The sequence below is a fragment of the Oncorhynchus mykiss genome, chromosome 4 (assembly GCF_057628025.1).
Source record: "Oncorhynchus mykiss isolate SJ-2025 chromosome 4, ASM5762802v1, whole genome shotgun sequence".
Taxonomy (NCBI): Eukaryota; Metazoa; Chordata; class Actinopteri; order Salmoniformes; family Salmonidae; genus Oncorhynchus; species Oncorhynchus mykiss.
Genome location: NC_143025.1, coordinates 25,018,224 through 25,033,027, shown reverse-complemented (window position 1 = coordinate 25,033,027; position 14,804 = coordinate 25,018,224). Strand labels below are relative to the sequence as shown.

The 14,804-nt window shown below is 42.3% G+C and overlaps 1 protein-coding gene across 1 annotated transcript in view; it reads left to right on the top strand.

Moving 5' to 3' along the window:
* The window catches only part of LOC110522764 (voltage-dependent R-type calcium channel subunit alpha-1E), a 110,621-nt gene that overhangs the window by 61,775 nt on the left and 34,042 nt on the right, over positions 1-14,804 (top strand). Inside the window, exons 7-18 of the mRNA XM_090231594.1 lie at positions 1,039-1,142; positions 1,399-1,514; positions 1,654-1,707; positions 5,068-5,145; positions 9,172-9,381; positions 9,550-9,662; positions 10,206-10,318; positions 11,222-11,353; positions 11,944-12,013; positions 12,183-12,300; positions 12,406-12,473; positions 12,582-12,673. Of these exons, the coding sequence (XP_090087720.1) occupies positions 1,039-1,142; positions 1,399-1,514; positions 1,654-1,707; positions 5,068-5,145; positions 9,172-9,381; positions 9,550-9,662; positions 10,206-10,318; positions 11,222-11,353; positions 11,944-12,013; positions 12,183-12,300; positions 12,406-12,473; positions 12,582-12,673 (1,268 nt within the window). The remainder of the gene's footprint in view (positions 1-1,038; positions 1,143-1,398; positions 1,515-1,653; positions 1,708-5,067; positions 5,146-9,171; positions 9,382-9,549; positions 9,663-10,205; positions 10,319-11,221; positions 11,354-11,943; positions 12,014-12,182; positions 12,301-12,405; positions 12,474-12,581; positions 12,674-14,804) is intronic.

The window sequence follows — 14,804 nt, the reverse complement described above, 5'->3', positions numbered from 1 at the left end:
GACTAGGAGACAAGTCAGGATCAAGGGGAAAGATGAATGGAGCAAAGTACAGGGAGATCCTTGATGAAAAACTGCTCCAGAGCGCTCATGACCTCAGGCTGGGGGCAAAGGTTCACTATCCAACAGGACAACGACCCTAAGCACACAGCCAAGACAACGCAGGAGTGGCTTCGGGACAAGTTTCTGAATGTCCTTGAGTGGCCCAGCCAAGTAAAGATACTTTAAAAGAAAATGACTCAAGTAAAAGTGAAAGTCACCCAGTAAAATACTACTTGAGTAAAAGTCTAAAAGTATTTGGTTTTAAATGTACTTAAGTATCAAAAGTAAAAGTATAAATAATTTACAATTTATTTTATGAAGAAAACCAGATAACACGATTTTCTTGTTTTTTAAATTTACGGATAGCCAGGGGCATAGTTCAATACTCAGACAAATTTCACAAACAAAGCATTTGTGTTTAGTGAGTCTGCCAGATCAGAGGCAGTAGGGATGACCAGGGATTTTCTCTTGATAAGTGTGTAAATTAGACAATTTTCCTGTCCTGCTAAGCATTCAAAATGTAACGAGTAACGTAACAAAATGTAGAAAAAGTCAAGGGGTCTGAATACTTTCCAAATGCACTGTAATTGTTTGTGTGGAGTACAGAGATGAGGTAGTCATTTAAACATGATTTTTAAACACTATTATTGATACAGAGTTAATCCATACAATTTATTATGCGACTTGATAAGCAAATGTTTACTCCTTAACTTATTTAGGCTTGCCATAACAAAGGGGTTGAATAATTATTGACTCAAGACCTATCAAATTATAATGTTTAATTGATTTGTAAAAAAAACAAAAAAAAAACATAATTCCACTTTGAAATTATGAGGTATTGCGTGAAGGCCAGTGAAAAAAATCTCAATTGAATCCATTTTAAATTCAGGCTGTAACACAACATAATGTGGAAAAAGTCAAGGGGTGTGAATACTTTGTATATACAGTATAATAATACAGTGCGCTTCATTGTCAGCTCTTTGTTTTGTATCTCCACAGACCAATGATGCTTTAGGCCCCACTTGGAACTGCATGTACTTCATCCCTCTGATAATCATTGGCTCCTTCTTCGTGTTGAACCTGGTATTGGGAGTGCTCTCAGGGTGAGTCGACGTTACAGCATCACATTGTGCTGGGGTGGCTGACAGCTTTAATACACACTGTCACCGTCTGCACAAGTTAATTAGTTTTATATAAAAGGTTGACTCACAATCTACTCTAATTAACTGCATGTAAAGGAGACAAGGGTTGAGTACCCCCCCTTCTCTCCCCTGGTGTCTGAATGATGAGGGAGGTCAGGTCAGCGCTGAACAACATGTCTAAGAATAGTCATTATCTCCTGTTGATTTTGGCCTGCAGAGAGTTTGCCAAAGAGAGGGAGCGGGTTGAGAACCGCAGGGCGTTCATGAAGCTGCGGAGGCAACAGCAGATTGAGAGGGAACTCAATGGCTACCGGGCCTGGATTGACAAAGCAGGTACTGAAACCACTATCTGTACCACACTATAGATCTAATTCACGTCCTGCTTTTGAAAGGTTACCTCTGAAACACAATCTCCTTGATATTTAAGTTTCTACTGTATGAATCAGACTTCTTTGTTGGGTCTGCTTTGCAGAGGAGGTGATGCTTGCAGAGGATAATAAGAATTCAGGACCGTCTGCTCTTGATGGTAAGACTGGAAAGATGGCCCGATTGGTTATATTGTCTTTACATCACTACATAGTTTACAGTTAATCTGTCTGTACAGGATTTATGGGATTCTGTTTTAAAGCCATGAATATCTGAATGGATTCATTATCATCTTCTTGTCCTCTAAGACTGTCAACCACATGTTGTAAACATAACTATAACATAGGCCTACATTGAAATACATAATTCGTAGAAAACATTTCATTTTGTAAGAATTGTTCATTTATTAATATCATACTGTGTGTGATGCATAAATAACATTGTATTACGTAGGTAAGCGCTAGGGAGAAAGAATAGGCGTTGTCAGACTCTCCTGAAGTATTAAATGTATCAATTGTGTGTCATTGACTGTTGGAACGTACAGTACTATCTGTTTGGTTGACTGTGACAGTCATTTACTTTCTCATAAGAGTGTAACTATTTTGAGAAGTTTTGTCTCCCAAGACTCTAAACGTGTGTGTTATCCTGTATGTATATGTCTCTGGGCTTGTGTATAATCATGATATATACTGTATGTATACCAAAGACATATTTAGATGCAAATCTTCATAAGAACAGCTATTCCTAAAATACCGTTGTTGTTGCTTCTGGTGTGGTGCACTTCAAAAACAACTTTACTTAGGACTATTGAGGACTGTGCATGCTGTACCCCCAAAAGCAATCACCTCTGGTACATCACTACCAATATGGACTTTTAAACCTACCAGACACTTACAGTACACAAAGCTATGACCATATCAAGTGAAGCATGATCCCCCCCCCCCCAACAAACAAATAGTTTTTATTAAATGTTGATTGACAGCTCCCACGAGGCTGTCTGAATGGAATACAAGCGGTAACCATGGTGAGGAACAACTTCTATTCTACAATTCCTTGCCATCTTTTGTTCCTTTGCAACAACTGAATCTGACATGAATGCTAAAATAGTCCTAGCTATTGTTCCACAAACCCACTTCCTAATGAACCACGAGACATTCTGACCTCCAAAAATAAAACTTGGCACCAGAAAACAAAAAGTAGCTGTAAATGCAGAAGATGCATTTATCTACTCTAGATTAAGGAGTGTGCCGATGTTGCCTTAGCAACTGAAATGCAATGACCGGATGCAGCCAGTGTGTGCCTCATGCAAACACTTCTATGAATATTGGTTCAGTGGCTTATTAAAAGGGGGAAAGTCAAGGTGAATATGAATAAATCAATTAGATCAATACCAAAAGGTGGTGGGGGTGTAGGAGAGGATGGAGGAACAGCTCATCTCACCCTGATAGGGACATATAGAATTACAGTGCCTTGCGAAAGTATTCGGCCCCCTTGAACTTTGCGACCTTTTGCCACATTTCAGGCTTCAAACATAAAGATATAAAACTGTATTTTTTTGTGAAGAATCAACAACAAGTGGGACACAATCATGAAGTGGAACTACATTTATTGGATATTTCAAACTTTTTTAACAAATCAAAAACTGAAAAATTGGGCGTGCAAAATGATTCAGCCCCCTTAAGTTAATACTTTGTAGTGCCACCTTTTGCTGCGATTACAGCTGTAAGTCGCTTGGGGTATGTCTATCAGTTTTGCACATCGAGAGACTGAAATGTTTTCCCATTCCTCCTTGCAAAACAGCTCAAGCTCAGTGAGGTTGGATGGAGAGCATTTGTGAGCAGCAGTTTTCAGTTCTTTCCACAGATTCTCGATTGGATTCAGGTCTGGACTTTGACTTGGCCATTCTAACACCTGGATATGTTTATTTTTGAACCATTCCATTGTAGATTTTGCTTTATGTTTTGGATCATTGTCTTGTTGGAAGACAAATCTCCGTCCCAGTCTCAGGTCTTTTGCAGACTCCATCAGGTTTTCTTCCAGAATGGTCCTGTATTTGGCTCCATCCATCTTCCCATCAATTTTAACCATCTTCCCTGTCCCTGCTGAAGAAAAGCAGGCCCAAACCATGATGCTGCCACCACCATGTTTGACAGTGGGGATGGTGTGTTCAGCTGTGTTGCTTTTACGCCAAACATAACGTTTTGCATTGCTGCCAAAAAGTTCAATTTTGGTTTCATCTGACCAGAGCACCTTCTTCCACATGTTTGGTGTGTCTCCCAGGTGGCTTGTGGCAAACTTTAAACAACACTTTTTATGGATATCTTTAAGAAATGGCTTTCTTCTTGCCACTCTTCCATAAAGGCCAGATTTGTGCAATATACGACTGTTTGTTGTCCTATGGACAGAGTCTCCCACCTCAGCTGTAGATCTCTGCAGTTCATCCAGAGTGATCATGGGCCTCTTGGCTGCATCTCTGATCAGTCTTCTCCTTGTATGAGCTGAAAGTTTAGAGGGACGGCCAGGTCTTGGTAGATTTGCAGTGGTCTGATACTCCTTCCATTTCAATATTATCGCTTGCACAGTGCTCCTTGGAATGTTTAAAGCTTGGGAAATCTTTTTGTATCCAAATCCGGCTTTAAACTTCTTCACAACAGTATCTCGGACCTGCCTGGTGTGTTCCTTGTTCTTCATGATGCTCTCTGCGCTTTTAACGGACCTCTGAGACTATCACAGTGCAGGTGCATTTATACGGAGACTTGATTACACACAGGTGGATTGTATTTATCATCATTAGTCATTTAGGTCAACATTGGATCATTCAGAGATCCTCACTGAACTTCTGGAGAGAGTTTGCTGCACTGAAAGTAAAGGGGCTGAATAATTTTGCACGCCCAATTTTTCAGTTTTTGATTTGTTAAAAAAGTTTGAAATATCCAATAAATGTAGTTCCACTTCATGATTGTGTCCCACTTGTTGTTGATTCTTCACAAAAAAATACAGTTTTATATCTTTATGTTTGAAGCCTGAAATGTGGCAAAAGGTCGCAAAGTTCAAGGGGGCCGAATACTTTCGCAAGGCACTGTATATGTGTGCTTCAAAACCACTCTTTAGTATGATATGGCTAAAACTAGACATTGCACCAGTGATCTCCATATAAACTTACTGTGAGTGTGAGCTATAGCCGAGAGAATAGAACCAACAACAACAACAATTAGTTGTAGTTTAGTCGGGTTCATCGTTCTGCATATCTTATTAACATCATGTTGATGTATGCTCTTACCCATGTTTACTAAAGGCATCTGTTTTGCTCTTGTTTTACAATACCCAAAGCACCAAACACAGTGGCATGTAAATGTGTTTATTATTTTCTCCATTTTCTTCTCACCTCGTTAGTAATACCCTCATGATCTTATATATCTACTTGTGTGTGTCCTGACACGTTCTCTGTGCTGGAGTGTCATAAATGTTGTGTTTTGGGTGTGCTTTCTGTGGGCTGACAATGTGACACCTTTGGCTGCAGTGCTGAAGAGGGCCACAATCAAGAGGAGAGAGGAGAGGAGAGGACTGGACCAGCAGTATGGTGACATATCTTCTGTGGGTGAGTGAGTGAGTGAGTGAGTGAGTGAGTGAGTGTGTGTGTGTACACAGTGACAGGCAAAAGTTATGACACACCTAGTCATTCAAGGGTTTTTCTTTATTTGCACTATTTTCTATATTGTACAATAATAGTGAAGACATCAAAACTATGAAATAACACATATGGAATCATGTAGTAACCAAAAAAGTGTTAAACAAATCAAAATATACTTTATATTTGAGAATCTTCAAAGTAGCCACCCTTTGCCTTGATGACAGCTTTGCACACTCTTGGCATTCTCTCAACCAGCTTCATGAGGTAGTCACCTGTAATGCATTTCAATTAACAGGTGTCCCTTGTTAAAAGTTGTTTTGTGGAATTTCATTCCTTCTTAATGCGTTTGAGCCAATCAGTTGTGTTGTAACAAGGAAGGGGTGGTATACAGAAGATCGCTCTCTTTGGTAAAAGACCAAGTCCATATTATGGCAAAAACAGCTAAAATATGCAAACCATCATTACTTCAAGACATGAATGTCAGTCAATCAGGTACATGTCAAGAACTTTGAAAGTTTCTTCAAGTGCAGTCGCAAAAACCATCATGCGCTATGATGAACCAACCAGAAGCCATGGATTACAAGCAACATCCGCACTGAGCTAAAGGATAGAGCTGCCGCTTTCAAGGAGTGGGACTCTAACCCGGAAGCTTATTAGAAATCCCGCTATGCCCTCCGACGAACCGTCAAACAGGCAAAAGTTCAATATAGGACTAAGATTGAATCATGCTACACTGGCTCCGACGCTCATCGGATGTGGCAGGGCTTGCAAACTATTAAAACTACAAAGGGAAGCACAGCCGTGAGCTGCCTAGTGACAGACAGACGAGCTAAATTACTTCTATGCTCGCTTCGAGGCAAGTAACACTGAAACATGCATGAGAGCATCAGCTGTTCCGGACAACTGTGCGATCACGCTCTCTGTAGCTGATGTGAGTAAGACCTTTAAACAGGTCAACATTCACAAGACCGCAGAGCCAGACGGATTACCAGGACGTGTACTCCGAGCATGCACTGACCAACTGGCAAGTGTCTTCACTGACATTTTCAACCTGTCCCTGACTGAGTCTGTAATACCAACATGTTTCAAGCAGACCACCATAGTCCCTGTGCCCAAGAATATTAAGGCAACCTGACTAAATGACTACCGACCCGTAGCACTCACGTCTGTAGCCATGAAGGGCTTTGAAAGGCTGGTCATGACTCACATCAACACCATTATCCCAGAAACCCTAGACCCACTCCAATTTGCATACCACCCCAACAGATCCACAGATGATGCTATCTCTATTGCACTCAACACTGCCCTTTCCCACCTGGACAATGTTGTTCATTGACCACAGCTCAGCGTTCAACACCATAGTGCCCTTAAAGCGCATCACTAAGCTAAGAACCCTGGGACTAAACTTCTCCCTCTGCAACTTGATCCTGGACTTCCTGACGGGCCGCCCCTAGGTGGTAGGGGTAGGTAACAACGCATCCGCCCCGCTGATCCTCAACACGGGGGCCCCTCAGGGGTGCGTGCTCAGTCCCCTCCTGTAGTCTCTGTTCACTCATGACTGCATGGCCAGGCACGGCTCCAACACCATCATCAAGTTGCCGCTGACACAACAGTGGTAGGCCTGATCACCGACAACGATGAGACAGCCTATAGGGAGGAGGTCAGACACCTGGCCGTGTGGTGCCAGAACAACAACCTCTCCCTCAACATGATCAAGGCAAAGGAGAGGATTGTTGGCTACAGGGAAAGGAGGAACGAGCACGCCCCCATTCTCATCGATGGGGCTGCAGTGGAGCAGGTTTAGAGCTTCAAGTTCCTTAGTGTCCACATCACCAACAAACTATCATGGTCAAAACACACTAAGACAGTCGTGAAGAGGGCATGACAACACCTATTCCCCCTCAGGAGACTGAAAAGATTTGACATGGGTCCTCAGATCCTCAAAAGGTTCTACAGCTGCACCGTTGAGAGAATCCTGACTGGTTGCATCACTGCCTGGTATGGCAACTGTTCGGCCTCTGACCGCAAGACACTACAGAGGGTAGTGTGTATGGCCCAGTACATCACAGGGGCCAAGCTTCCTGCCATCCAGGACCTCTATACCAGGCGGTGTCTGAGGAAGGCCCTGAAAATTGTCAGACTCCAGCCACCCTAGTTATAGACTTTTCTCTCTGCTTCCGCACGGCAAGCGGTACCACATTGCCAAGTCGAGGTCCAAAAGGCTTCTTAACAGCTTCTACCCCCAAGCCATAAGACTGCTGAACAGCTAATCAAAGGGCTACCCAGACCCCTCTTTTACACTGCTGCTACTCTCTGTTTATTATATATGCATAGTCACTTTAACTCTACCTGCATGTACATATTACCTCAATTACCTCACTAACCGGTGCCCCCGCACATTGACTCTGTACCGGTACCCCCTGTTTATAGCCCCGCTATTGTTTTTTTAATGCTGCCGTTTAATTATTTGTTACATTTATTGTCCATTTTTTTTACTTAACACTTCTTAAAACTTCTTAAAGCATTGTTGGTTAAGGGCCTGTAAGTAAGCATTTCACTGTAACTTCTACAGCTGTTGTATTTGGTGAATGTGACAAATAAAATTTGATTTGATGAAACTGGCTCTCATGAGGACCGCCAGAGGAAAGGATGACCCAGAGGTACCTCTGCTGCAGAGGATAAATTAATTAGAGCTACCAGCCTCAGAAATTGCAGCCCAAATAAATGCTTCACAGAGTACAAGTAACAGACACATCTCAACATCAACTGTTCAGAGAAGACTGCATGAATCAGGCCTTCATGGTCCAATTGCTGAAAAGAAACCACTACTAAAGGACACCAATAAGAAGAAGAGACTTGCTTGGGCCGAGAAGCACGAGCAATGGACATTAGACCGGCGGAAATCTGTCCTTTAGTCTGATGAGTCCAAATGTGAGATTTTTTTGTTCCAACCGCCTTGTCTTTGTGAGACGCAGAGCAGGTGAACAGATGCTTTCCATATGTGTGGTTCCCACTGTGAAGCATGGAGAAGGAGGTGTGATGGTGTGGGTGTGCTTTGCTGGTGACACTGTCTGTGATTTATTTAGAATTCAAGGCACACTTAACCAGCATAGCTACCACAGAATTCTGCAGTGATACGCCATCCCATCTGGTTTGTGCTTATTGGGACTATAATTTGTTTTTCAACAGGACAATCGCCCAACACACCTTCAGGCTGTGTAAGGGCTATTTGACCAAGAAGGAGAGTGATGGAGTGCTGCATCAGATTACTTGACCTCCACAATACCACAACCTTAACCCAATTGAGATTGTTTGGGATGAGTTGGAACTGCAGAGTGAAGGAAAAGCAGCCAACAAGTGCTCAGGATATATGGGAAATCCTTCAAGACTTGGAAAAGCATTCCAGTTGAAGCTGGTTGAGAGAATGCCAAGAGTGTGCAAATCTGTCAATGAAGCATAGGGTGGCTATTTTAATCTCAAAGATAAAATATATTTAGATTTGTTTAACACTTTTTTGGTTACTACATGATTCCATATGTGTTATTTCATAGTTTTGATGTACTCACTATTATTCTACAATGTAGAAAATAGTACAAATACAGAACAACCCTTTAATGAGTACTGTAGGTGTGTCCAAACTTTTGACTGGTACTGTATGTACATAGCCACTGAAAAGAACAATGGTTCGTAACTGACATCCTGAATGGTTGAACGATCTGCCAGCAGGCACCCCCTCCATATTAGACTCATTACAGAGGAGGAGATTGCCATTGGCGTATTGGGAATAAACTGGAAATGGCAGCTCATCATTTCCAGGCGTCATTACGTGTTACAGTCAGTGGCTAAGCTAAATAGATGAGAAGGCCTGGACAAAGTGTTTCTGTTGTGCAGGTGAAAAGTTTCAAAGAGAAAAGATCTAGAAGAAAATGTGAATTTGTCATTCTACTACTAGGGTGATTTTAGTTATGATCCTGACTGGACTCTCCCCTCTAGGGATCCCGATGACCAGAGCCAGCATCAGGAGTGCTAAGAGAGGACCCACCGCTTATTTGAAGCGTAAGGAGCGTCTGCTGCGGATCTCTCTCCGCCGCATGGTGAAGACACACATCTTCTACTGGACCGTACTGGGCCTGGTGGCCCTCAACACACTCTGTGTTGCCATCGTCCATCACAACCAACCCCACTGGCTGTCTGTGTTCCTCTGTAAGTCACACACACACACACACACACACACACACACACACACACACACACACACACACACACACGTACCATCATCTCCATCCAAAATAAATCATGTCTGGTGAAGTTAATCTTTGAGATGTTTGTTTCTTACTGTGTTCATGAGGGTTGTTGTTGTTCGTATTTCAGACTATGCAGAGTTCCTCTTTCTGGGTCTGTTTCTCACTGAAATGTGTTTAAAGATGTACAGCCTGGGACCCAGACTCTACTTCCACTCCGCCTTCAATCGCTTCGACTGCGGGGTGAGTTTTTATTTTTCTCCTTCATCCCTAACCAACATGGAGAGAACATGCCAGAGGGAAAGACAGGGACATAGATTGTAACATTGCACCCATTATGAGGGAGTGAGAGGAAATGATTTACTTAAAACATTGGACAGTGACTTAAAGACTTCTTAATTAAATTAACACTGATGGGCATAATTTAGTTAATGAAGTGCAGTTAATGTCTCTGTTTCTGTCACCTCTGGTCATGGCTAGACGGGAGACAGCTTATCTCAAAGTGACGTCAAAAGTTGCTTGTTTGATTCCCATCTGGATAATTTTTTTATTTTAACTAACCCTAACCCTTTTCCTAACCTTAACCTAATTCTCCTGATCTGCAGCGTAAATTATCCTAACATGCTATGAAAAAAGCAACTTCTGACACTGTATACCAAGTATATAAAACTGTCACCTCTGCACTCACGCGCAAACAGACGTCCTTTATCTTTGTCTCTCTTTTTACTGTATGTTGAAGGCTGCTGTTTCAGCTGTCAGGGATATTGTTACTGGGTCTGTTAACAGGTGATAGTGGGAAGCATCTTTGAGGTGATGTGGGGATTCTTCAGGCCTGGCATGTCCTTTGGCATCAGTGTGCTGCGTGCGCTCCGTCTGCTGAGGATATTCAAGATCACCAAGTTAGTCCAAGGACTCCTCACTACTCCTGCCTATTACTTTATAACATTATTCCTGCAGCATGCAATGAGGCAACGCATAGCAAGCAGCAGGTTGGCATTTATTGTCTTGAATTTTGCCTTGGAGGCAGCTCTGCAAAAAGGTAACTTGCTGGATGCCTAACCCTAACATTAAATGAAGGGTAATTTTTGTTTTAATTATTCTTTACGATAATAGCCAATTTCAACATTGCAACTGGCCCATCTAGCGGAAATCGCTCAGTTCTGCCTCCAGGGCAAGATTCATGACAATGAACGTCAACCTGCTAGCAAGCACTGGCACCTAGGTATCAATGTCCTAGATTTAGGTTGCTGGGTGTTAAATAGGTGTCACGTCCTGACCATAGAAAGCCTTTATTTTCTATGGTGGAGTAGGTCAGGGCCTGACTGGGGGGTGTTCTAGTTTATTATTTCTATGTATAGTCTAGTTTTTGTATTTCTATATTGGCCTGGTATGGTTCCCAATCAGAGGCAGCTGTCTATCGTTGTCTCTGATTGGGGATCATATTTAGGCAGCCTTTTCCCACCTGTTGTTTGTGGGATCTTGTTTTTGTGCGGTTGCTTTTGAGCCCTTCAAGGCTGTACGTTTGTTTGTGTCTCTTTATTGTTTTGTTGCTGGTTCACATTTAAATAAATTATGATGAACCCAAATCACGCTGCACCTTGGTCTACCCATTTTGATGAGCGTTACAATAGGTGTGACGTTGATAGGGGTAAGATATGCAGATATGTCCATTGCAAGGCTGGTGGCAAATCAATTAACTCTCACAATAACAAAATTGATACATTTTTAATTAATTGATTGTCTCTTATTTTGGCTGAATTAAAATGGAACTAATCCCGCCTCTGGTTGGTTGCGATTGACAGGTACTGGGCGTCGCTGAGGAACCTGGTGGTATCCCTGATGAATTCTATGAAATCAATCATCAGCCTCATTTTCCTCCTCTTCCTCTTCATCCTGGTCTTTGCTCTGCTGGGCATGCAGCTCTTTGGTGGCAGGTACAATCATTTCGCTACACCCGCAATAATATCTGCTAAATATGTGTATGTGACTAATAAAATTTGATTTGAGGTACTGTACCGTAGAGGCAAGGACAAACTACCATTCCATGTCTATCAGGTCTAGTCTAATCACAAACTATGATGGACACTGGCAGTCAGTGTAATCAAAGTGAATGTAGTACAATTGATTGTTTGGTTTGTGTCATCATGCCGTCATGCTTCTTGTGATAAATGTAATATTACAGTGTACATTTTCATCCCCTGTTGCACATTTAGAAACAACCTGACAGGACTCAGTCTTGCCCTAGCAGATTCTGTCACACATCTAGTCTTAGTTGTTGTGCCACTATGTTCCCACGGGTAAAGGACCGTTTCTGGGGAAACTGTCACTTCAATGAATGCAGTGCATAAAGACAGACATTGCCTGGCCACTGGAATACAGAAAACTAAACAGACCTTGGAAAAACTTTCCCTTCTATTACCCAGAAAAGGAAAATTCAACAATTGGTTTCTCTGTCTGGGAAGAAATAATCATTTAAAATCTTGGCTCAACTCAATGTCCTCTCGGTCTTCCTCTTTCAATGCAGGTTCATCTTTGAAGATTACACTCCTACAAACTTTGATACTTTTCCTGCAGCCATCATGACTGTATTTCAGGTCTGGCCCAACTCAATTGTTTTGATTTTTGTGTTTTTGATTTAGGAAGCGATCCGTATGATTGACCGGAATCAAAGTTTTGCATGTGGAAATCTTACATTGTCAGGAACCTACAGATCTACATGTGTATCCTGTCTGAATGTTGGGGTGTGTGGTACGTCTTATCTAGATTCTGACAGGAGAAGACTGGAATGAGGTGATGTACAATGGGATCCGCTCCCAGGGAGGAGTGAAGTCAGGAATGTGGTCCTCCATATACTTCATTGTACTCACACTCTTTGGTAACTGTATCCTTTCTCAGCCAGAAAACCACTTTGCCTACTGCGTATGTAAGATGTGTGGATTCTGTAGATTATTTGATCGTTTTAGGTCCTTGACATGACTGTGACCAGACACGCTGTTGAATGTTTTCTTGGCCATCGCTGTGGACAATCTGGCCAATGCCCAGGAACTAACCAAGGTCAAACCTCCTTTCAAGAATGTACTAGTCTTCTCACAATTGAAGATGATAGCTGCTCTCAACAACATCAGTGATTTTCTAAAATATTCAATGCAATCTTATATTTAGGATGAAGAGGACGAAGAGGCTGCTTTCAATCAGAAACATGCTCTCCAGAAAGCAAAGGAAGTAGGGGCCATGTCTTCCCTGATGTCATCAGAGTAAGTTGTGTGTACCCCTGCTGCCTGTTCCCCTTCCTCTCTGTCGCCCTCAGGACTCGAACAGACTGCTAACTAACAGTACTAACACTGTGTAGTCTCACCAGGGGCTGCTTCTGCAACACAGCCAACATTAAAGGACGAGAGGGATTGAGGCTGAGAAAGTTTCACTGTGTGCAGTTTTCTTACGTAGTGCTATGCCTTGGAATTAGGGTTTTGCAAAAGGACAGGGGAATTTATCTTGTAATGCATAAGAGCCCCAGGTTTAAACTAGATTTGATTCTAGTTTGTGTTACTGGTTACTTGATTTAGTTAGTTTGATCTAGGTACAGGCTACTGTAAGTGGAGCTGTATTATGGAGCCCCAGACAGTCGTAGAGACCTTCATAATGAGTTCATATCACCATGGCTACCAGCAGGCTTCCTAGTATCTGCAGGGATGAGCCTATACCATCGTCATAGAGACAGCATTACTGGCATCAAAATTATTATATCATTCCCATGAGAGAAATTTACTGCAGTACTTAGGCTCCCTCATTTTCACAAGACATTATGTTTTTAGCATTATGTTTTTAGAAGAATTACCAAGTATTAGGAATGGTATGGGTTACATACATACATCTGGACAAGCCAATTGGGTTACAAGAGATGAGTCATAAAGTAATGTTATTTAATCAAAGCTCACAATATTGATTTCCTATATGGATGGTCTGCCTCACAGAACTTACAGGACTCCCAGTCTGTCTGGTGGAAATGCATGTACATGCACATGGTGTAGCATAGCGTGAGGACACACTATGTTACAAGATGAGGACACGCTATACTACAAGATGAGGACACACTATACTACAAGATGGGGACACACTATACTACAAGATGGGGACACACTATGTTACAGGATGTGGACACACTATGTTACAAGTGGGAAACACTATGTTACAAGATGGACACACTATACTACAAGATGGGGACACACTATGTTACAGGATGGGGACACACTATGTTACAGGATGGGGACACACGATGTTACAGGATGGGGACACACGATGTTACAAGATGGGGACACACTATGTTACAAGATGGGGACACACTATGTTACAGGATGGGGACACACTATGTTACAAGATGGACACACTATGTTACAAGATGGGGACACACTATACTACAAGATGGGGACACACTATACTACAAGATGGGGACACACTATGTTACAGGATGAGGACACACTATGTTACAGGATGGGGACACACTATGTTACAGGATGGGGACACACTATGTTACAAGATGGACACACTATGTTACAAGATGGACACACTATGTTACAAGATGGACACACTATGTTACAAGATGGACACACACTTTGCTACAAGATGGGGACCCATTATGTTACAGGATGGGGACACACTATACTATAAGATGGGGACACACTATACTACAAGATGGGGACACACTATGTTACAGGATGGGGACACACTATGTTACAAGATGGACACACTATGTTACAAGATGGACACACACTATGTTACACGATGGGGACACACTATGTTACAGGATGGGGACACACTATGTTACAGGATGGGGACACACTATGTTACAAGATGGGGACACACTATGTTAGAAGATGGGGACACACTATGTTACAAGATGGACACACTATGTTACAAGATGGGGACACACTGTTACAAGATGGACACACTATGTTACAGGATGGGGACACACTATGTTACAGGATGGGGACACACTATGTTACAAGATGGACACACTATGTTACAAGATGGACACACTATGTTACAAGATGGGGACACACTATGTTACAAGATGGACACACTATGTTAGAGGATGGGGACACACTATGTTACAAGATGGACACACTATGTTACAAGATGGAGGGACACACTATGTTACAAAATGGACACACTATGTTACAAGATGGGGACACACTATACTACAAGATGGGGACACACTTTGTTACAAGATGGGGACCCATTATGTTACAGGATGGGGACACACTATACTACAAGAAGGGGACACACTATACTACAAGATGGGGACACACTATACTACAAGATGGAGACACACTATGTTGCAAGATGGGGACACACTATGTTACAAGGTGGGGACACACTATGCTGGCA